Here is a 23,572-nt window from a genome sequence, read left to right on the forward strand (position 1 = left end):
AACATGTTGAACAGGTACTTCAAAGTAGTTACGCGTCGGCACTGCTTAAGTCTGCTATCAATTAAGCACAAATCATACATGCTATTGATTCGAGAAAAAAAAATAAATTAAAAATAAATACAATATAAATTTACTAAATTCTAAGGGTAAATTTTGTTCATCAATGTTGGTTGTGTGAAAGATTTAGCTTGAACAAAATGGTTAGTTTTGACCTGATTATAAAAAGAAACTTTGACATACATAAAATTTAAAACCTATTTAAATTATATAAACAAGATTATTTTCCTGGTGGACTTATGAAATTCCTGGTTTTTTTCCCGGTTTTTCCTGGTTCACTTGCCACCCTGGATTTTGAAGATAAATGTAGAGTGAATGTCGAGAGTTTTTTTTAAGGCAATTGCTCAGGTGTTCTACACTGAAATCCGAGAAATTTCTCAGGAATTTCGGATTATTGAGATTATTAAGGCAATCCTGAAAGTAAAACTAATTCTAAATACATTTTAGAATGATCCTATGGAAATCCTAAGATATTTGCAAAGATATCCTGAGAAAGTTCAAAAGAAAAAAATAAGTAAATTCAAACGTTGAAAAATATCTAGGTTCCGTACCTACACAGAAATACAAGATCCAGGATTAACACAAATTTTCAAGATTCTTTAACTTTGATTGAGACCAGGGCTGGAAAATATCACGGCCGTCATGTGACGATTAGAAAACAGGCCCTCTCACTATCACGAGACGAAGCTACCTATCATTAGTTTTCTTGTCATTTTTCAATGATCAAGCACTCAGGAAAATAAGTCTTATGCGATTTTGACATCAACATTTCTAACAGATTTAGATGAATTTAAGCAAACAACCGTATGTAATTGGTAGAGAGAATATATTATTAAAATTTCCTTGGTACAAGTAACTTTAATAACATTAAATGAACTAGTAATTGCGATGATTACAACACTGTCACGCTGTCATAAAAAAAATCAATGACATTTTGACGATAATCTCTATCATCGTTTTCTCATCCAATGATAGTAACAGAAGTATCTCTGTAAATATCGCATGAGATCTTTCATTGAAAATGACATTTGCCAGCCAAATTTTAGACGAAATTTCAAGATCCAGGTCTCGATAAACTGTTGATTATGGGGCTAGAAATTTCAGAAAGGTGTAACAATAAGAAATGTGTGATCTCAAGCTTGGAAATATCTGCAAGTGTATTCCCAGAAATGGATGTATTTTCCAGATTCTGTTACGTGAAAAGTTAAGTTCTAGCCAACGTTAAATTAACAAAAAATATTCAAAATGTCAGACTCAGATTTTTTTGGTATCCTTTACGATGGATCAGTAAAAAAATCTGGACTTGAAGAAATATTCGAGATACAGATTTAGATTTAGAATAATTATTAACCTAATTCAATTAGGTAGGGTCAAGGTGTGGGAGTTACCTCGCTGGTGTCGGTAGCATTTGTGCTCAGCATGGAAAACTAAATCAAGGAAAAAAAAATGAATTTTCATCTTTTACAATATACACAAAATTAAATTCTCGTTAGATTATCCTGAAATTTTGCATTTGGGAAAAAAGCAGCAAAACAATATCTTATAATAAAAAAAATAATTACGACCGGTTCGCTCCACTGTGTATTGTGCAGTTGTATAAAATAGCAAAATCATGAGCTCAATTCGATAGCGGCTTAGTATCTATTCGATTTACTAGCGTTGAACGTAAAACTGTTCCCCTCATGTATATAGGAAATCTTAAAGCACATGGGACAGTTATGCGTCTTCCGGCAGTTTAAAGCTCATAGTAACTTGGAAGAGTTGTTTATATTGTTGTTCCCCATTATATACCTTGTATGCCAACATGAATGCATGAAATTTGTGTGGCAAGCACAATGATACTCTATGCCCAGGTAAGTTGAGAAAAGTTCCAACCAGAGATATTTCCTTGACCGGACTAGGCTATCTGAGGTCCCTTCATGTGTCCGACGTGTGGATGTAAACATAATAAAAAAAAATCTATTATTTCACCGTGAACAACTCCGTCAACAAATCAATCGGTACTTTATTTCATTAGCTGTCCACAAAAGCAATAACGTGCTTCCAAGCAGACACATTTTACCTACTGTGAGAGCAGAAACAAACTCGTCGATTGCACTATTCACGGAATGTCACGACCGTCACGACTTGCATCAATTTGTCTGAGAATATTTTCACTTGTTTCCCAGAGAGTTTCAACCTCACTCGAACTAACGGTGAGCAGCATAACAGCGGCAGCAGCACCTTGCTGTACTATCAGCAGGATCCGTCGTTTTCGTGTGTGGAAGAGAAAAGCACACATACTCCACTGTTCGCACTTTTTTTGGGACTATCAGCAGCAACACAGCAGAAGCAATAATCAATATCTTAAAAGCCATTTTCTCCCTGTCAGCTTTTTCACTAATTTCGAGGCATTTCAGGTTTCATCTGCGTAGCACTCAATCCACATCATGTTAAACATTGTATATCCTGAACTCTAGCAGAATTTGGCTGAAACTGTAAGCATTTCCCTATAAGCTTGACCGGGCAACGTCCACTAAATTTTATATAAATCGAACACCGACAGCATCACGAAGACTGCTACGACGTCGATGACGGCGGCGGCACCACGACCGACGATGGAATTGATAAATATGCACACAAAAGTACAAGAGCACGGAGAGTATGGTCTAGCTAGGCAACAGCATCGAGAGTATCTTCTGATCCGGCGACAATGACGATACTCAAATTCTCCGGGCACGGCATGAAATGTTTGAACTTTTGATCGACTCGTTTTCCCTGGACGATAGAGGAAAGCAGTAGGTATAAGCAAACAATTTGGGAAGAGGCTGTTATCCATCGAATTCCGGATATAACAGTAAATCCGATGTACATAAATGAGTACAATTTTTATTTCCAGTACCTACTTGATGTGAATTAGTATTTATTGGAAATTTAACTAAGACGTCCTTGATGCAAAGCGTTTGTGTTGATCATGCACTGTTTACGTTCTCCTTTTACGTTACTGGCAACAATTTTCGGTATTCTGTAATATTGCACTTCCTCTCGCTCTCCAGAAAAAAAGAAAAAAAAATAATAATTTCTCAGATCAAATGAAAAAATAGCAAGAAATCAATTTTGTCCCTGAAGACTGACTAATTGCTCTTGTTAAATTGTTACAATGTACAGTTTTCAAATTCTCTGTGACAGTTCAAAGAAATGCATTACAATACAAATAAGATGCTATTTCTACACAAATCTAAGCAATGAGTGACGGCAGCCCTGCAGTGGCTCAAAGCTTGTATTCTTTTTCCTCTGTCTTATAAGTTTAGTTTCCAACGACGGTCTGCCTCACACTCGTATGAGCTTTCCACATTACAAGGGTAAACTTTAGCATGTTTGCCTTTGTTGGGCTGCTATTGCTCAAACCTGGTAAATTTCTCTCCTTGTCTCTCTTTATTTTATGCATCAAGTTTAGGATCTTAACACCGAAAAAGATGCCATGCGATCCTGATTTGACACTTTCGAGTTTCGAATCCGTCGCCAATCGATAATACTAACTTATCATCGTCCTGCTTGAATTCCAGAGTGAAAAAGGGAAGCAAAGCACTCTCGTCGTCCATCTCATTTGCAATCATCGATCTTGTCTGCGTTTTATTATTTTTCACTGTATACCTATATATTCATTCGCTGCTGACCGTTTTCGATTCAGAAATAGCCTTCAACCTCGCCATCACTGTGGCCGAGTTTGCTTGCGAACTGCTGGCATTGATTGTGCTCATGCAAGACACATTTGCGGAATCCGTAATGTATGTTCACAGTTGCCTTCCAGAATTGCATTTTTCTTTATAAATACACTACACTTCACTGTTCATTAAAAAACGACTCTGATCAAATCATAACAGTTTATAGCCAGCAACATCTTCTGGCAGTAGCAAAAGATGTCAGCACCAACTTGGAGGAACAGTCTCGAGAGGAAGCAGAAGTAGCAGCGCGTAAGCTTTTCGGTCGGAGACTCACTCTGCTGCTCACAATCTCAAATCGAATCGAATCGGCTGGTTCTTCCGAAAAGTCAACACACAACACCAGCAGCCAAGCTGAAAGCACTATGCGCGACCGACCAACCACCAACACTCAAGCGAACACTTCACACATACTGCGTCCCGACGACGGAAAAGCATCCGTATCCGAACAGCACCATAGGCCAGCCAGAAGCACGGGAGCAATAAAAAAATAATCGAAAAAATGTCAGTCAGGACAGGAATAATTGACCCGTTTAGAAAAAAGCGAAGTTTCGCAACAAAACTCCATTTTCCACTGCTTAAAACTATCACAATCAATTCAACTCACGCTTAACTACACTTACGTACCATTTTCAACTTGCTTGTGATGATTTTTCTACTTAAAAGAAAGGAATTTTTCGTCAGCCATTAATGTGCCAGAGAAACCAACAATTAGACATATTTTTATTATTGACAGTGCTGCTAGTTCAGCAATATGCGACTTTGCAAAGGGGTGTTGGCTAGTTGGTCGAAAATACATTCAAGGTAATTATACACGCTAATTCAAAACTTCCCCAATTGTTGTCAGATCTGTCAAAACTGAGCCTACCCAAAAATGGGTAAACTATGTTGGAAGTGACAAGTTGATAAATTAACAAAGTCGATCGGATTCATGTCGATGTTGTCAATTTGTCAACTTGTCACTCGCAACATAGTTTAGCCATTTTGGGTAGCTTCAGTTTTAACCGATCTGGGTGGATTCTACCCAAATTTGAGTAGTTTTAAAATAGCGTTTAAGCTAGGGAGAGACAACTGCACTAATAGAATTCCACACATTTTTATTGACGAATTTCCATGTAAAATTCCACATGATTTTCATGTGACCACACATAAACAGATTCCACCCAGAAGCACACATGAAATTTATGAGTAAAATGAATAGTACGTGTGGTTACACATGGCTTTTACGTGTACACATATTAAGTATGTGTTCGACACATAGCTATCAAAAAATGTGTAAATTTGAAGATCTTAAAATGTGTAAAAAATACACAATTTAAGAATGTAGTATTAGTCAGAAAATGTGTATTTTTATACTCATTATTGTTGATTGCACGAATTTTTAGACTTCTGCGAGAAGATTTCAGTGACAGTTATGCTTGCGCACTCACTAATACCAACAATCAATACGAAACTAACGATTTTAAATTGGCTCACCACTTTAGTAGCCTATTGGTCCCAAGCAAACGATTAACGTACCCTATTCTAGTTGAAATTCTATTACTACACTATGTTTGTTTTGATTCGCTATGAAAGTTTGACAGATAACATCAGGGGTGTGTGGATTCATGCAGAACATGCAGGGGTGAGTGAAATAGCTTGGGACTGCTTGGGACCGTTGTTCTGGTACTGAGTGAGCCAAAAATAATAATGATTTTCTTCGGGACCCAGTGGTCTTAGAGTTACCTCTATGCTAATACTACTTAATCCTTATGTCAGACAGGGTTAGCAGCAAACCATCAAAACCAAAACAAAACAAAATAAAATTTCTCACGATCTGTCAAATCACAAGCCAACTAGGCTATCCAAGACAAGGAGAGGAGGTCTGGCAATGTGCAGCTTGTTGTTTTTTCCTTCGCTCGCATTCGAATGGAACAGTGAGTTTGACGTCACACTTGTTGTTAAATGGTAACAGTAGGGGAATGAAAGAGACTATAAAATTAGCATTGCCCGATCTTTCTCTTTGACATAGCTAGGCTACGTTTGTGTGAGTAAGAGATAGGCGTACGCTGGGTGTGCGAAAATATTCACTGTGCAGAAATTTTCTGCACAGTTGTCTAAGAAGGTGCAAAATGCGCAATAATGGGTCAAAAAAAAACTTCAAACGTTGCTGTATCCTGCCTTGTTTACGCACGTCATTTGTATATATTTCAGTGAAGTACAACAGGAAAATGCAGGAGCTACGGACCAAGCTGGACAGTGCAACGATGGACATACTAGAGGGTAGGTGATTTATACTATTTTTAGTTAAGTTTTAGAAAAAAAAATCATATTCACTATATCGATGTCTCACTTGCTTGCTTCATTCTGATTTTAGTTTTTTTCCTTGATTTGTTTTCCGTGCTGAGCACCAATGCTTCTGACGACAGGAAGGCAGCTCCCGCACCTGGATGCTACCTATCGATCCATCAACTCATGAACCGGGGACCTATGGCTTTACTTCCCTTCCGAAGGAAGGCGTGATTCTCGGCGTGATTCTCGGCGTGATCAGAGATGTTATGCCTCAGAACATCCCAGCGGTGCCGACTGGGATTGAACCCAGGCCTGCTGGGGTAAGAGGTAATCACGCTTATCACTGCACCACCGGCGCCGCTACTGATTTTTTTGATGGCATTCCTTTTTTTTAAATAAAATATTATTGTATTCGAGCAATCTTTATTTTATCATTGACACAAATAAGAAAATTCCGAAGTTAATAAAAAACCATGTGCACCCATTATATTTAAGTTCTAGAAATGATTACTTTTTACACATTTTGCTGTAAAAACCGTTCTTGAAAAATGTGAAAAAAATACACTTCTATTGACGTTTGCTGGGTTTACACTTTGACGTTTGCTGGGTTATGAGTAGGCCCCTTTTTTCACGAAATGTGTGAAATTTTACACATTAATGTGTTTACGCTGTTTACCGTACAGGCGACATCTTATCCATTTGACAGGTCTTCTACTCGATTTGAATAACTTTTCCTACACCGAACCGAATTTAGTTCATTTTTTAAATCAAAAATATAAATTTTCCTACACACAAAAAATTATCGTTAATATAATTGAAAAAAACATTGTTAGAATTAAAAGTTATCATTGGTTCTTTTTGGTAGAAAGTACAGAGCTTTAAAAATAAAAAGCTGAAACTTGTCAAATTAAAAGTTTCCCTCATTGTTAATTTTAAAAGTTGAAGCTTTTGAATCAAATTGTAGAACCGTCAAAATAAAAACCAAGGTTTTTAAAATGACATATGAATTGTTTCCTCGATTGTTTCACTTCAAATGATGCCGTTTTCAGAGTAGTAATATTTATTTTTATCGCAAAATGAAATTATTTTCAAATTAAGAGTTCTTAAGCTTAAAAAGAAAGTATTCAAACTCATATTCTTATCATTTCTAATAATTATGTATATTCATCATATAAATCAATAAATAAAAATCACTTTATTATTCGTATGCCATTCATCGCATCGTCAAATGCCATTTATGATATAAAGGAAGTGACACTTTGGCAAACGGAGCCTTTTTAACAAATTCCCAGCACCACTCCAGGGTAGCGTAATACATGTTCCGTGTGAATCTGGTGCCCTACTAGAGAAATTCAATTTTCAATCGATGATCTAACGAAACAGCATTCTTCCAACAATCAATACGAAACTAACGATTTTAAATTGGCTCACCACTTTAGTAGCCTATTGGTCCCAAGCAAACGATTAACGTACCCTATTCTAGTCGAAATTCTAGTACTACGCAATGTTTGTTTTGATTCGCTATGAAAGTTTGACAGATAAAATGAGGGGTTATTGGTTTTTCCTATGTTTCGAGGGGTGAATCGATTAGCTTGGGACCGAAGAGAGTACCAGAGCTGAGCCAAAAAGTTGAGCACGTTATTTCGGGACCTTCTAGTCTTAGAGTTACCTCTATGATTCTTCCCCGTTGGAGACCTTCCGTTTGAAGTCCAAATTAGGCTTTTCCGGCGGAACAACCACAGCTGATGCAGTGAACTTACTCCATCAGTTCCGCTGGTTGTGGACGATGGGATGGAGCAAACTGTTTCGGGAAAACAGTGATGATCTTCAGTGGGAGTCTATATGAATGTCGAAAAACAATATAAATGTGAGTTAAATGGTTTTCCCAATAAAGAGATCCATTAAACCAACAATAACTTCAACGATTCACAGATTGACTTACTTTTAAAAATTTGTTGTCCCAAATTTCTACAGCAGACGGCTGACCAAATTTCCACTATCGGAAAAGGCGGTAAATGAGAGTTCAGTGCTGCCAGTAAAAACGACCTCTAAAGATGTATTTTTGACAGTTGTACAACTTTACTTTCAAAAAATGCACTTTTAAATTTACAAGTCGGAAGTGAAAGAAAAACTTTTAAGGCGAAAAGATAAATGTTATGTTCAATATTTTCGCAGTTGAAACTACGGATTTTGGGAAACTTTTAATTTGAAAATGCATCATATTTATTGATACAATTTTAGTTTTTTGTGTGTAGTCTGATACTGGTGATGTTATGTTGCATTAATTTAAGATTTCGAAGTTGATGCATTTTGGTTATGTGTCAAAGGGCGAGGGGGCGACACATCTAAATCTCAAGTTTAGATACTTAACAAATCTCCAACTAGCGAATCAATCTTCGAAAAATCTTCTTTCATTTCTCGCATCTACTTGCATCGCGCATCATCTTTTTGCAGGAAATCTTCAGAATCATCGTCAATCTTCTTTCACAATCTTTCCTGCATCGTAGATAGAGTCGTCCCCCTCGTCAAAGGGTTAGGTTTGATTATTGTTACTTACGGGTTAATAATAGTTTTAATCTGTTCAATTATATCTGTCAATATTGTTTGTTCATTATTTGTTTCCTTTTCGATCAATTGTTCGTTATGTCTGATGATAGTATCCTGGATTGTTTTGATTTTGTTCATTAATGTGCCAAGGTTCAGTTGTTCAAGTAGTTTTCCTTTAACATGCTTTACAATAGTTTGGATGTCTGTAACTGGTACTATAGTGTTTGGTTGTAGTTGTGATTGTTTTTCCTGACTGTTATTGTCTAGGTTTAGTTTATCTGGTTCTGGAAGGAGTGGAAAGTCTAGTGGGGACCCTAATAAAAAATTACCATAAACGAACGATAACCCTAATGATTGAACTATTCCACTAATGGTTTGGATGATACCCCGAACACGTCGTTAAGCAAATTAACCATAACATTTTTATTAGGGGACTGTAGCCTCCCTAATAAAAATTGTATGGTTAATTTGCTTAACGACGTGTTCTGGGTATCATCCAAACCATTTATGGAATAGTTCAATGTTTTGGGTTATCGTTCGTTTATGGTTATTTTTATTAGGGCTGTTTTGAACTGATTTTTGTCTAGGGAATTTCTTTGCTGCTTCTGCAAAAGTGAGTCTTTCAGTTGCCTTTGTATGTAGTATTTTGTCTTGTCTTACTCTTTCGTTACAGTTCCTGTCATTAGCTTTATGCGGTCCAGCACAGTTTATGCGACGTGGTTGTGACCCACATGCATTACTGTCATTTTCCATTCCACAAACGACATATCGTGATTTTATACTTTTACAAGGTTTGATCTTATGACCATAGCGCCAACAATTTAAGCATGTTTTAATAGGAAAAAATGTAGAAATCCACCTTCGCTAGTATTCCAAAAATAGAAACCTCCTGTGATAGTTCCTGTCCTTCAACGTAAATTTAGATACTGTATGTCGGTTTGAGTTGATTATTGACCATTTTTTTAATCCTTTCTACCTTTGTGATCTTTTTCTTTCCTGCCTGAATGTTGTCTTGTATTTCCTGTTCTGAGAGAGAGGGTGGTACATTTCGAACTACTCCTATTGTCTGCTTTAGCATGTTTGGTATGTAGATTTTGAAGTGGAATTCATCCTTCAACAATTTTGAGTTAATCAGTTGTTCAGCATCCTTGGGTCGGTTAAAGGTGATTCTGAATCGACCTTGTCCCGCACTTTTTAGTTCCTTATACTTTCGAATTTGAACGTTGTGCAAAATTTTAACCATTTCCATTTGATGTATTTGTTTATCTTCATTGCTTTGTCGTTCTATGAAAAAATTGGTGTGTGTGATGTTTCTTTCCCACATACTCTTAGTTGTACCCGAGGTTGTACCAACAATCAATACGAAACTATCGATTTTAAATTGGCTCACCACTTGACTAGCCTATTGGTCCCAAGCAAATCGATTAACGTGCCCCATTCTAGCATAAATTGCAGTACTACATGGTACTACCAACAATCAATACGAAACTAACGATTTTAAATTGGCTCACCACTTTAGTAGCCTATTGGTCCCAAGCAAACGATTAACGTACCCTATTCTAGTTGAAATTCTATTACTACACTATGTTTGTTTTGATTCGCTATGAAAGTTTGACAGATAACATCAGGGGTGTGTGGATTCATGCAGAACATGCAGGGGTGAGTGAAATAGCTTGGGACTGCTTGGGACCGTTGTTCTGGTACTGAGTGAGCCAAAAATAATAATGATTTTCTTCGGGACCCAGTGGTCTTAGAGTTACCTCTATGGTACTACCAACAATCAATACGAAACTAACGATTTTAAATTGGCTCACCACTTTAGTAGCCTATTGGTCCCAAGCAAACGATTAACGTACCCTATTCTAGTTGAAATTCTATTACTACACTATGTTTGTTTTGATTCGCTATGAAAGTTTGACAGATAACATCAGGGGTGTGTGGATTCATGCAGAACATGCAGGGGTGAGTGAAATAGCTTGGGACTGCTTGGGACCGTTGTTCTGGTACTGAGTGAGCCAAAAATAATAATGATTTTCTTCGGGACCCAGTAGTCTTAGAGTTACCTCTATGGTACTACCATAGAGGTAACTCTAAGACTAGTAGGTCCCGAACAAACGAGCTCTACTTTTTGGCTCAGCTCTGGTACTATCTTCGGTCCCAAGCTAGTCGATTCACCCCTCGAAACATAGGAAAATCCAATAACCCCTCATTTTATCTGTCAAACTTTCATAGCGAATCAAAACAAACATAGTGTAGTACTAGAATTTTGACAAGAATGGGGTACGTTAATCGATTTGCTTGGGACCAATAGGCTAGTCAAGTTGTGAGCCAATTTAAAATCGTTAGTTTCGTATTGATTGTTGGTACTACACTATGTTTGTTTTGATTCACTATGAAAGTTTGACAGATAAAATGAGGGGTTAGTGGATTTTCCTATGTTTCGAGGGGTGAATCGATTAGCTTGGGATCGAGGGAAACTGGGACTACCCATTTATGAGTAATTACAACTACAAAAACAAGTAGTAAGTATTCATTTTTGAATAGCAAATATTCATAAATAGGTAATATATTTACTCATTGAATGGGTAGTCCCAGTCTCCCTCGAAAATGCTTACTTTGTAGTCATTATTGGGTATTTTGCGATTACCCTGTAGAATGGGCGGGTTTGGAACAAAGTTTGGAAATGACTGATTTCGACACATGATCGCCCATTACTAAATTCTAGTACTACATTACAATTGACAGATTTTTGTCGAAAACGCGAAGAAACCGAAGAAACTGTCTTTAGTGATCTGGTTCCAGGTTTTTTGTTGAATAAAATTTCGGCTTTCAATTCCTTATTCCGTATTAAGTAACTTATAAATTGTGGAAAATGGGTGACAAAAGTGATCAAAGCATTATGGATAAATCCATGCGTTCCGTGTTCGGTAAGTATGGCAGAACTTTGCTTGAGAAATTCAGCGTCAGTAAAAAAATGATTGTCTATTTGTGTTTACTGTAGTCGGCAACATTCCCTACGAAGCCACGGAGGAAAAACTGAAGGATATATTTAGCGAGGTGGGACCAGTTATTTCGTTGAAGTTAGTTATTTCGAATCACTATATTTAAATGATAACGTTTAATGTTTTTTTTTCTTCGAAAGGTTAGTGTTTGATCGCGAAAGTGGCAAACCAAAAGGATATGGTTTCTGCGAGTATAAGGATCAGGAAACTGCACTCAGTGCCATGCGTAACCTGAACGGATATGAAATCGGAGGCCGTGCTCTGCGTGTGGATAACGCTTGTACGGAAAAATCTCGCATGGAGATGGCCGCTTTGCTGCAAGGTCCGCAGATTGATAATCCGTACGGGGATCCATGCGATCCATCTCTGGCTCCAGAAATTGTCACCAAAACTGTAGTTTCCTTACCGCCAGAACAGATGTATGAATTGATGAAACAGATGAAAACCTGCTTTCAAAACAATCCTGTAGAAGCGCGTCAAATGCTGTTGCAAAATCCTCAAATGGCTTACGCATTACTTCAAGCGCAAGTCGTAATGAGGATTGTTGATCCTGCTACGGCTGTTACTTTTCTCCATAAGGCAAACCAGATGCCACCTATATTGAGCGGTGATACAATGAGTATTCCGCAATCGCAACTTTCGCCTATACCGTTGCCGGTACCAGCTCCGATGCCAGTTCCACCAGTCAGTGGACCTGCGGCTTTTGTACCCAGCGTTGGGCATGACGTTGACCTGCGCAATGTAGATCCACGTTTGGGACGGATTAACTTGGATCAGGATATGCGTTCTTTACCTACAACTGGTGGAATACCTTCTGCGATGGACAATCAATTCAATCAACGCGCTGCGCCACCACCACGTCCAATTGGCCCCCAAGCGCCTCCACAATCAAGTCCGTTCCCAGTTGACCCACGTCAGCGTCCGGTGGACCCTCGCCAAGGTCCCAAAGATCCGCGTCAACAACCTGGGGGATCTAACCGACCACCAGTTCCACCATCATCGTCTTCGATGGCCGCCGCTAGCGCAGCAGCTGCTGCTTCGTCCAACGGCATTCCAAATGATGCTTCAGATCAAGAGAAAGCTGCTCTCATCATGCAGGTTTTGCAGCTTTCGGATGAACAGATTGCAATGTTGCCCCCAGAGCAGCGAACCAGCATTCTGGTTTTGAAGGAACAGATTGCAAAGAGCACACAGCGTTGAAATGCTTGAAGGATCCTGATTATGGCTTTATCCTATTGTGTAATTTGTGCATGGTGGATATCAATTCAATAAAAAGTTAATCCTAAAATAGTTTTGTGTATCATTATATGCTATGCTTTACAATGGGTTACCCTGATTGACCAGCGAACCGGGAAATAGCCGGAAATACGGATTTACCGGGAAAACCAAGATCATTCTCTCTCTGGAAACAAATACAAATAAGATTCTGGACCTTGGGAAATTCTCAGAATTATTGGACTTGAACAATTACTAATGTCACGTTGAACAATTATGGAAGAATTTCAAAGGAATTTTGAATAGTATATAATATATATGGGTCATTCCAGCTCAAGTGGGTACAGAATTTAAAAAAGTTGTGGTCGATGTTACCGATTTGAGCCAAACTTGGCCAAAACGCTTATTTTGGCATTCTGAACAAACGCCTTTTTTGATTTTGCTCTAAAGTGCCTTGATCCTTCTGGGATACAACCCTGGATTTTCGAGATTTTTAAAAATTTCAACTTTCAAAAGAAATTACTCCACAACCAAATAAGCTATTCGTGACCTTAGAACGTCAATTTGAAGGTTTTTTAATGTAAATCCTTATTTAAGTACAAGCATTTTTTTATAGTAACTACAGTAAACAGACTGATTACCGGCAGGTATCCAAATTGTCAAAAAATGGCCTATTTTCACCATAGGCGGGATTTTTTATTTCTTAATATTTTGGGCTCAAATTTCCACCACACCTTGGAAAACTCTTGTACTTGATGTGTTTCCAAGGGTAAATGATTTGGACAAATAGTTTTTGAGATATGACAAGATGAGTGAGTGGTAGTTTTGAGCTTTTTTGGTGGAAAATCAATACCATTTTTTTTTTCTTGAATTCCTTCACGCCGATGGCACAATCATATTTTTATGTTATTTTTCACATGTTCTGCCTCATTTATTTACTTCTGTCCATAATTTAATTGTGGTCCTAAAAGTGAAAAATACGTTCCTATGGGATACAGCCAAAACGTGACGTACGATGAAATCAGATAGATTAGCAGATATATAAAATTTCAGTTGTGGATGAAAGTTGCTACTTGAATAATACCCTTAGTCGAGTAATTAATCTCACGAGCAAGAATGCTTTTATATTATAGTTATAAAGAAAAATAAACGTTGAACCTTCATTTTTCATTTTTTGAAAACACACTTTCCATTCATGTACGTGACTGTCATGTTCTTTTCTTCTACGCATTTGAAGCTAAGCACAGATAACAGTTGCAGACTTATAATTATGCCTAAATATTAGCATAGATTTTTAGGCTTGCAAAAACAAAACAAGTAGTAAGTTGTGTTTGTGCTCAGAAGACAAAATTTGCCTGTGACATAAGAAGAGGTATATTTTCAACGTTGGGAGCACTTCAAAAATTATTTCATCTGACTTGGCTGGTAGCAAACAGATATTAATGTAAAATCGAATCGCAAGTATGTAAAATGAGTACCATCCTCTAAATAGCGCGACTGGTTGTACCATTTTCCCATCACTATTTCTCGGTTGTCCTCTAACCAATCCAACAGATTAATTGTAGATGACTAATTTAGAGTACTATAGCACTAGTAAAGAAAATAGTTCGATTTTCCAAAAGACAGAAATAACGGTGGGCGGTGCAGTAAAAACATGGTACATAATGGTTCACAAACTGATTTTGAACTATGGGTTTGCTGACGATACATGACAGTTACGTTAATAGTTAACTCATGCATTGATTTTGGCATCAAAAGCTCTCAATTAATAACTGTGGAAGTGCATTTAGAACACTAAGTTGAGAGCACGCAATAAGCGTATATGCGATAAGCAATAAGCTTCAAATGCGTAGAAGAAGAACATGACAGCTACGTTCATGAATGGAAAGTGAGTATACAAAAAAATAAAAATAAATGTTCAACATAGTTGAAGATGCTAATTTCAAATAACAGACTTTAGTGGTAATTTTTATACGATAGATGGAGTAGATGAAAGCATAGAGTTGATAGTTCCGTTAGAGTACGGCAGTGTGAAGATTGTATATAGATATTAGAATAGCGAGCTAGGACAACTTTTAAGGAAGGTACAAATCGTTTTTTTTTATCTCTCTTTACCAAACTCCCCCTTTGGAGAGGGATGGTGAGGGGTGTACCCCCCCCCCCCCCCCACGCCACTACTGGCCAGTGCAATTAGCATCTTCAACTATGTAAATCATTGACTTCACGTAGAAGTAATACTAAAAACATATAGTCAAAAAAAAATGTTCAACGTTTATTTTTCTTTATAACTATAATAAAAAAAAGCATTCTTGCTCGTGAGATTACATCTAAAAAAAAAAATTACTCAAATAAGGGTATTATCGAAGACAACAAATCATTGTATCTGTCGCTTGGATTCTGGAAAAGTTGCCAGTCTTCTTGATATGATGCATTCGGTATTATTAAAGTAGCCCAAAATATTAATAAATAAAAAATCCTGCCCATGGTGAAAATAGGTCATTTTTTGACAATTTTAATACCTGCTGATAATCAGGCTGTTTACTGTAGTAACTATGACAAAAACATAATTTGGGTACACCTATAAGAACTAACATTAAAAACCCTTAAAATTGACGTTCTAAGATCACGAATAGCTTATTTGGTTGTGGAGTAATCTCTTCTGAAAGTTGAATTTTTTTTAAATCTTGAATATCCAGGGTTGTAGCCCAGAAGGATCTAGGCACTTTAGAGCTAAATCAAAAAAGAAGTTCCACGGAACCGCTCCTCCCATCTTGCTGAACACATAGCCGGTGCTAGGGGCACGCATTACAATGAAACAGTGCGTTGAAGTTAAAATGCAATCAAAAGTACTTAAAGTAATTAATGCGTTTTGAAGCAGTACTGACGATAATTAAAATTATCTATTCGTAATTAATGTAATTAAAAGTATTGAAAATGTAATTAGTGTACTTTAATTACGAAGTTTCAACTGTAATTAATGTAATTAAATCAGTAGTTAATGGAATTATATTAATTACAGCCGTTGCCCGTGTTGGAGTTAAAGGTTATTGCGTGTCCCTAGAGCCGGTGGTAGATTTCCGATTGTCCACATCTTCTCCCCAATCCACATCCGTATAACCCGTCAATTGTGGATTGCCTTCTGAGGAATACTTAAAACGATTTCCAGACGTTCCTTTCAGGTAACGCATTATGCGTTTCACCGCTTCCCAGTGCCTACGACTAGGATTGTTGCTAAACTTGCTCACCATGTTCACAGAAAATAAGATGTCCGGCCTTGCTGCGAGCACGATGTACGTCAAGGATCCCACCGGTTCCTCGTATGGGACCGTCTGCATCTCTTGAACTTCTTCAGGATCGGTTGGACACATAGTTTTGTCGATCTTAGCACTAGTATCCGCTGGAGTTGAAACAGGATTGCAGTTCGCCAAGTTAAACCGCTCGAGTAAATCCTGCACGTATTGTTGCTGATCTAGCCAGAGCTTGCCTATCGATCTGTCATGAGTGATCCTTAGATCCAAACAAAGCTTTGCTTCTCCTAAATCCTTCATCTAGAAGCGATTGTTGAGGAAAGTCTTCAACTTCAATCAAACTGGACGAATGCGAAACCGTTGAATATTACTTGGAACTGTGTTGGTGACCACGGCGGACGATTTGAGCGAAATTGAATTCCAAGTCAATGACCAATATTTGGCGTCTTTGCTGTTGGAAGGGTTACCCGAGAATTTTAATCCGATGATTATGGGTCTTCAAGCATCGGGTATCGAATTTACTGCAGATGTTGTGAAGACGAAAATTATTCAAGACGTCAAATGGCCTTTGAAGAACTCAAGCAGTGAAAGTGCTTTCTAGCCGAAGCAGAAATCAAAACGTCCGAAAGGTGGTGCAGATAAGAAGAATTGTACCTGCTTTACCAATTGAGAGTTTAATTTGTCCAGAAGACCAAACCGTCGGATCAGCCTGTTATCCTGGAAAGCTGCCTGTAGCTCGTTCCATGCTTAATCGGCTGTTTCTACGTTCTTGACCAGGCTGAAATTGTGCTTCTCTCCGCTGGCTTGACCGCACGCCACGTACCTACACGTATTAGGACCATTTTCGTCGAAAATGCCCACGATGCATAATTCTACCTTTCTTTGAGCTTCTCCATGACCGGTAGACTTACTGCATTTCCGAAGGTCCAAACAGCAGTTGTCATTAACCTCGGAAACTATTTGCATATCAAGCGAAAACGTAGTCCTGTATTGTCGCGAAGCGTCATGGTTCTGAGATGTTCGATGACCCTGGAGGGACCGTTTTTGCTTACTGAGCAGAACATCATGGGTTTAATCCCAAGCTATCCGTCATGACTCTTAAAATTCATGATCACTAAACAAAATGAATATTTTCTTTCGATAGTCGGCTATCGAGAGAATAAATGAACAACAAATAAACAATATATACTTTTGGTTGCATCGCCAACTTGAGGTGAATCCTAACCGAATACCCTACCCAGCCCTCCAACTCCGTAGCACTTATGAGGGTGTCGCTAAGTCGGTGGCCTCTCGTTAAGTAAGTACAACATTTCCTTCCCTATTCCTAGTTATGATAAAGATGGGCGTGGCCGGGAATAGCAACAGTCATGCATCTGTTACTCTTGTTTAGATTGGAACCAATGTTTACTCCCCAGCATTATTTCTGAAAGTAGTCTAACTGAGAATTTCAGAAGAGACGTGAGTGTCGCTAGTATCCAATCTACGAAGTATATTATAACAACGCTAACGCTAACAAAGGTCCAAACAGCAGTTGTTGACCGCACACCGCCTCCACTGGTAGCTGCGCCATCGCCACCGGTTGTCCTCGTACTTTCGCCTTGAGAACTTGGTCCATCCCTCGGGATCATTTCAGGAACTTGCACGAACTACTGGGTTTAGTTTCGACTTAAAAAAGAGAAGATGATCCATCAACCTGTTTTACATTCAACTCATCCACCGGATCGATCGGGGCTAGAATATATTTTCCTCCGTCAAACATTCCGTGTTATCTACCAAATGGAAAAATGGAAGGGATTTTCACACTTTACACATTCCTTAAAAAAAATGCCATAAAGCTAAGTAGGGATTCAACTTCATCTACCACTTCACTCCGGTGTTCATCGAGATACATTATGATCTACTTTCGATCAATGTTCCGATGGTCTACCAGACGCACCATAATTAATTTCCGACCATTGTTCCGGTAGTCTTCCAGAGCATTTGTGAGTAACATTCCGGTGGTCTTCCAGACGCACCTTGGACCATTGTAGGTCACAAACCACTGACACCAATATTCTGGCGGTCTTCTAGCCACGCCATCGCATTTTTAGGTTATTTCGATTCTTTCGACATCCATATTTCAGTCAAGAGAAAAAAAATAAATCTCCAGTTCTTCGATTAGTAATCCTCCTGACAGGATCGCCAATGTAGGGTTCCACCTATCCGGAGAAAGCCTGATTGTCCCGGGGTATGGTTTGGTGTCCGTTGTGGGAGTTCTCCTTATAGACTCAGAAACTACTGAACCAATCAGCGTGAAAATTTGTATGCAGGGGTTTTTGGGGCTGGGAAAGGTTCTTATGATGGTTCGAGACCCCTCCCCCTCTGTAGGAGGGGGGTGGGCTCCCATACAAATGAATCAGAAAATATAGCATGCTTTTTTTAATCAGCGCATAAACTCAAGCTAACATTGAATCCCGAGCAAGGCACACTCAGCTAGTACAATATAACCTGGAAATCATCTTATAAAACCTGGAAAATTCAGGGAATATTATTTAGCCAAATTAGTAGACACCCTGTAGATAGAAAATGACAATCAAACGTCAAAAAGCTCTATAGAACAACACCTTCGAATTGCTCAAAAATTAAAACAAAATGTAGACATCGATTTGACTATAAGATCCTACACATTGCAGGAAGAATGATCACGCTAAAAAAGTTGAAAATAGCGTTTGATTACAAGAAAAAACGACTTGGCCTTAAACAAGAAACATTTAAGTGACTGGCTTGAAAAACGTGACCAAGTCACTAAAAAGTTACTCGCTACCAGCCCTGTTGTTACGTATAGCATATGATGTGATTAAGCTTTACGAACATATTTGAATACACATCTTTTGATAAAATATCCTATAATATAGATAATGTTTTCAATAACTGATTTATAAATAAAAAAGAAAAGATTATAAAAATTAATTACTATAAATGATAATTTAAATGATATTGAAAATATTTCATTTGATGAAAGAGATGTTACATAAATAAGTTCAACATGAAAATAAGAGAATCAAAACTCCAGATGAATTTTGACGTGCTAGATCATCCACAACAAAATTCTTAATTTTTGTACTTTTATGGCCGATTTCTATCGAAAAAAAGCTCCTTAAAAAAAGCATCAGCAAAAATGTTGAACTGAAACGGTTGAAAGGCAACCATAAAGATGTTTGTAGGAAAAAAAATGGAATGTGATATATTTAAAAACGAATGAAGTGTTTCTTCGAATCAGTGCCTTGGTGATGGATTTTGTTTTATATAAATTGAAGTTGAGAGCATTATGAAAAACGTTTTGCTCAATTTTTCATTGAGCATGATTGGTGAGTATTAATTTTGAGGTATTCTCTTCAACGAGGACATTATTGTGAATGTTTTGGTTTCAAAATCAGTCTGCTGTTTGCCTTTGCACATTTTTTTTAATACGTTTCCTTGCGCTGCTAGGTTGGCTGCACTGAGGCCTTACAGCTTATTGTAATGACTGTGACCTATGGTTCTAGAACACATAATCTACTGCTAATAAAGATAAACGATTTCATAGAGAGACTAGACAGGAAATTAGGAAGAACAGCATATACATGTAACACACGCAAAATGGGAAGTTACCAGTTGTTGAGGAAATCGAAACCCTTGCTGTTGCCCAGCAAGCTATTCAGTTCATCGAAATTTTTGTCGTCTTCTTCAACGGAGGAAGACTGGGCCTGATGGAGACTGTCACTTCGGGAACTATTCCGGAATAGGTTTATTTTGTCGTCGTCGAAACCGACATTTTCCAGTGATTGACCGTCCACTTCATCACTTCCCATGGACGTCGATACCAATGTGGAAGCGCCAGTTTGACTGCATATGAAACTTGCCAATAAATCGCTGCCAGGACCATTTGACTTGATTCCCTGGATCAAATTGTTTTCATTGTCACAGGTGGGAGCTTCATTATTGTTAGCTGCCTTCGAGTTGGGTTTTGCTCCGGACGAATCATTCAATTTGGGAGATTTCAGTTTCTCTAACTTTTTAGCCAGATCCGCCTTTCTTTCGAATGGGTTATCTTTTTCCAGTGGGAAGATAGTTAGGTTGATTTGACTTTTTGTTTTATGAGCGAATGGTGCTGAGTGTTCATCCCGGAACAAACCGATTGATTCATCGTTAATGACCTTTCTTCCCGTCTTTAGGTATTGGAAAGTTTGTAGTGCCTTTCCATCGTATAGATTGACCTTCCGATCGTCACTATTTTCATCACTCTCTATAATGTTTCGAAATGAATCTGATGACGTAGAGAAACTGTCGAAGTATTTCAAAGTCAATTCTGGCCTGATCAACGTTTCGTTTATGATCTCAATTTGTTCCTCACGGCTCAGATCATCCCAGATGTGGTCATATGTGGCCTTGATCTCGTCAATATCCAGTGATATTTTCTTGGACAGATCATTGAGATTTGCAAAATAATCCTCGACGAAACCGCTATCATTTAGCCTTTTCTCCATCTAAAACGAAAATAAAATTAAATTGTTTGTCAACATTAATAAGCTAGGAACCTTGAAATTTAAATTTTTCAAATAAAATATTAAACAAACACGAGATTGCACAAGGTCAGGCTTGCATAGTTCGACCATAAAAGTAGGTTAAAGATCGCAATATGTTTCATTCACGTCGCCTTCCATACACACACACAGAGAAGAAGACGGCTACGCCCTACACGCACTATAATGTAAACAAGCTGCGGTCGATCTGAATGAAGCATGCAGAGCAGCCTCTCGTGCTCATCAAACCATGAATAGTGAAGAAAACAGTGCGAAAAACAAAAAAAAAAGTCTATCGAAAATCCATCATCACCCCGTTTTGCCCCACCTTCTAGTCTTCTGAGGCCTTCTCTTCAATTAGCGTCGGGCGCGGTGCTGATGACCGTAATTCACTTTTCTCCTCTTTCTCTGCAGCGGACAGATATCAAGCTTCAAATCATACACATATACGGAACGGGGGTTGTTGAGCTGCAGTGTCGACGACGTTATCCAACTAGAGTATGGTTGGGAAAATAGAGAAAATGAAAAATTGATCAGCTTGCGATAAAAGTAGACTATAAGAGTAAATTTGCCTTCTACCTACCAAGTTCGTGTTGGGTCAACAGATTTCTTCTTATCCACTTACTCTATAAGGTTATTCCTAATGAATTCACATTCTTAATCTACAGAACCGTTTATGAGTTGACCTGGGTATCGAATTATATTTGATAATAATTTCTAATACGGCAACAACACAAGCAAAAAATATTATCCTCACACCTCACCAAGCCGAGAGCAACGTAAACACTGGAACGATTTTTTGGATGTTTCACTCGCAAAACTCACATCATGCGCCGACAGCTTGCTGTCATTTTATTATAAGGGGTGTGCACTATAGACACTCATATGTAATAGAGCTGCAGCGAGACCTGCCAATTCTTCGGTTGTGACACACAAAAATAAAACTACTCACAGAGTTTTCCCGCATAAACGCGAACCACACAGCAAAAAAAGTTGTTGAATATTACATCGAAACTGCTGCAACCAGGTCAATCCATCGGTTGTGTAATATCACATTGTACGATGTACATCGATTTTGCGAACAAAATTACATCCATTGATGTAATATTGTATCTGCTTTTTGCTATTACATCATTATTTCATACATCAGCTTGAATTACGTTGATCGATATTACATTTTTTTTTGCTGTGCATATCCAGCATTTTACGAGCACTTATGGACGCCACAATCTGGCTAAATTTTTGGTAGTAAACATATGATTTGACGTTTGGATTGTGTCGTTTGACATGTAAACGTTTAAATTTGATCGTTTACAGGTCAAACGACACAAGCCAAATCTTATATTCAAAGTGTTTTTATGTTACTTCATACGCGAAGTTAGCGATTTTCAGAGTTGGTTGGAATTGCTAACATGAAGCTTTAGTGTGATGATTTATTAGCTAGAGAATGATCTTTAGAAGAGGGCAGGTGGATAGTTCCGTTAGAGCACGGCAGTATGAAAATTGAATAGAAGTTGAAAATGAAGTTGAAGTTGAAAATTAATGGCCCTAAGCTCATTTTCAACTTCTATTCAATTTTCATACTGCCGTGCTCTAACGGAATTATCCACCTACCCTCTTCTAAAGATCATTCTCTAGCTAATAAATCATCACACTAAAGCTTCATGTTAGCAATTTCAACCAACTCTTCAAATCTTATGTTCTCTTCCAGAAACTCAGCCAGATTGTGGAGGCCATAAGCGATCGTAAAATACTGGATATCTTGACCTTACCGAAAATGGTTAAAAGTTGTTTATAATCCCTGCTTAACTTTAACTGAAATGGTTATGGAACTTTACATGAACGTTTGTGTGATAAAGCTTTGGAAGTGAACCTTACAAATAATGGGTTGTTAAGAACCATTACCATTCAAAAAATTTGTTTTCTTCATACATTTTCGCAAAGAAAACTATATTAGAACCTTTTTACTTATGGTTTGACAATTTTAATGGTAATGGTTATCGTAGTCAGTAAGGTTCATGGGTGGTTTTGTATTGTCAGATTAGCGAAGTTCAAATTAGAAATTAACCACGATCAGATTACCGGAGGTCCACGGTACATAATTACAGGAGTCCCCCAAATAGCACGGTGGCTGATGAACTGATTTTCTGAAGGTGACAAGTTTACAGTTGACCCTAATTACATACAAAAAATCACTTTAATTGGATGGAGGAGAGCCACAAAATTCAAGCTGAACATTGCATTAGGTCCTAAGTAATATTGACAGATTCTCTTCGTCGACTTTCTCTTTGCATCACCACGGCCATGTAAAGACATTCCCAGGTATTGTCAGCACACAGATCGATAAAAGAAGCTTTTATCTAGCATTTAATACAACAAACACAACAAGATTCAGCTTGAATTGTAGTGCGTAGATGGCATCACACACGCGTTATTCGGAGGACTCCTGATGCGTGATACTTTTCTCTTAATTCTAGACAAACATTTGAAATGGGCGGAAGAGCCAAAATCAGTGCTAACATTTGAAAACGGCACAAAAGCCATTTGTAAACAAATGGTTTGTGGGCCCTTTACTCACTACTTGAAGTACACCCACGCGACACAACAGCAACATCGGGTAGGGGAAATTTTCCCCTTCCTGACGATGCTGTTGGTTTGCGTGGGCGTTCTTCGGGTAGCGAGTAAAGGGCCCACAAACCATTTGTTTACAAATGGCTTTTGCGCCGTTTTCAAATGTTAGCACTGAAATGTACACAAACCATATTTTGCCACATATAGAGAGAACTGTTCACAAGCTACTCGATAGACACGAAAACAGTTATACGAAAAAGCGAGTGAAAAAGTAGAAGAAAATATCATTTCAAATCATCGAAAACGTTTCCTTTTACATGGCGTACTTCCAATTTTCAACTCTATGATGCATCTGCTTCCATCTATTAACGTCTCTGTAAACAAACCACCTTGAAGAGTTGGATATAGTTCATTCAAGA

The 23,572-nt window shown here is 38.0% G+C and overlaps 3 protein-coding genes across 6 annotated transcripts in view; 1 reads left to right on the top strand and 2 right to left on the bottom strand.

Moving 5' to 3' along the window:
• Positions 1-4,484, bottom strand: part of LOC135700488 (uncharacterized) — a 43,743-nt gene extending 39,259 nt beyond the window's left edge. The window contains exon 1 of one of the 4 annotated variants that reach the window (XM_065221011.1): positions 4,386-4,484. The gene's annotated coding sequence lies outside the window, so the exon portion shown is untranslated. Of the gene's footprint in view, positions 1-2,123; positions 2,149-3,576 lie in introns of those variants that run through there. The other 3 variants (XM_065221013.1, XM_065221012.1, XM_065221014.1) reach the window with 3 other exon arrangements.
• Positions 4,485-11,354: 6,870 nt separating this feature from the next.
• CstF64 (cleavage stimulation factor subunit 2 CstF64) lies at positions 11,355-12,853 on the top strand. The gene is made up of 3 exons (XM_065220986.1): positions 11,355-11,503; positions 11,578-11,656; positions 11,719-12,853. Exons 1-3 carry the CDS (start codon positions 11,449-11,451, stop codon positions 12,776-12,778), a joined length of 1,194 nt encoding a protein of 397 aa, XP_065077058.1. The 5' UTR covers positions 11,355-11,448; the 3' UTR covers positions 12,779-12,853.
• Positions 12,854-19,286: 6,433 nt separating this feature from the next.
• LOC135700468 (uncharacterized) lies at positions 19,287-21,331 on the bottom strand. Its single transcript, XM_065220987.1, has 3 exons — positions 21,166-21,331; positions 20,911-21,075; positions 19,287-20,546 (listed from the first exon to the last, which is right to left on the bottom strand). The coding sequence occupies exon 3, from the start codon at positions 20,544-20,546 to the stop codon at positions 19,668-19,670; it is 879 nt and encodes a 292-aa protein (XP_065077059.1). The 5' UTR covers positions 20,911-21,075; positions 21,166-21,331; the 3' UTR covers positions 19,287-19,667.
• Positions 21,332-23,572: the final 2,241 nt, after the last annotated feature.

This window comes from Ochlerotatus camptorhynchus, unplaced genomic scaffold (assembly GCF_037179485.1).
Source record: "Ochlerotatus camptorhynchus isolate MF236.1 unplaced genomic scaffold, CSIRO-AGI_Acam_v1.1 ptg000137l, whole genome shotgun sequence".
Taxonomy (NCBI): Eukaryota; Metazoa; Arthropoda; class Insecta; order Diptera; family Culicidae; genus Ochlerotatus; species Ochlerotatus camptorhynchus.

What these genes read in the sequence shown, in the direction of transcription:
- CstF64 (XM_065220986.1), top strand. Translation starts at nt 11,449, where the DNA reads ATGGGTGACAAAAGTGATCAAAGCATTATGGATAAATCCATGCGTTCC. An exon ending in ATCCATGCGTTCCGTGTTCG is followed by an intron (nt 11,504 to 11,577) that starts GTAAGTATGGCA and finishes TGTTTACTGTAG; the next exon opens with TCGGCAACATTCCCTACGAA. An exon ending in GGACCAGTTATTTCGTTGAA is followed by an intron (nt 11,657 to 11,718) that starts GTTAGTTATTTC and finishes TTTCTTCGAAAG; the next exon opens with GTTAGTGTTTGATCGCGAAA.
- LOC135700468 (XM_065220987.1), bottom strand. Translation starts at nt 20,546, where the DNA reads ATGGAGAAAAGGCTAAATGATAGCGGTTTCGTCGAGGATTATTTTGCA.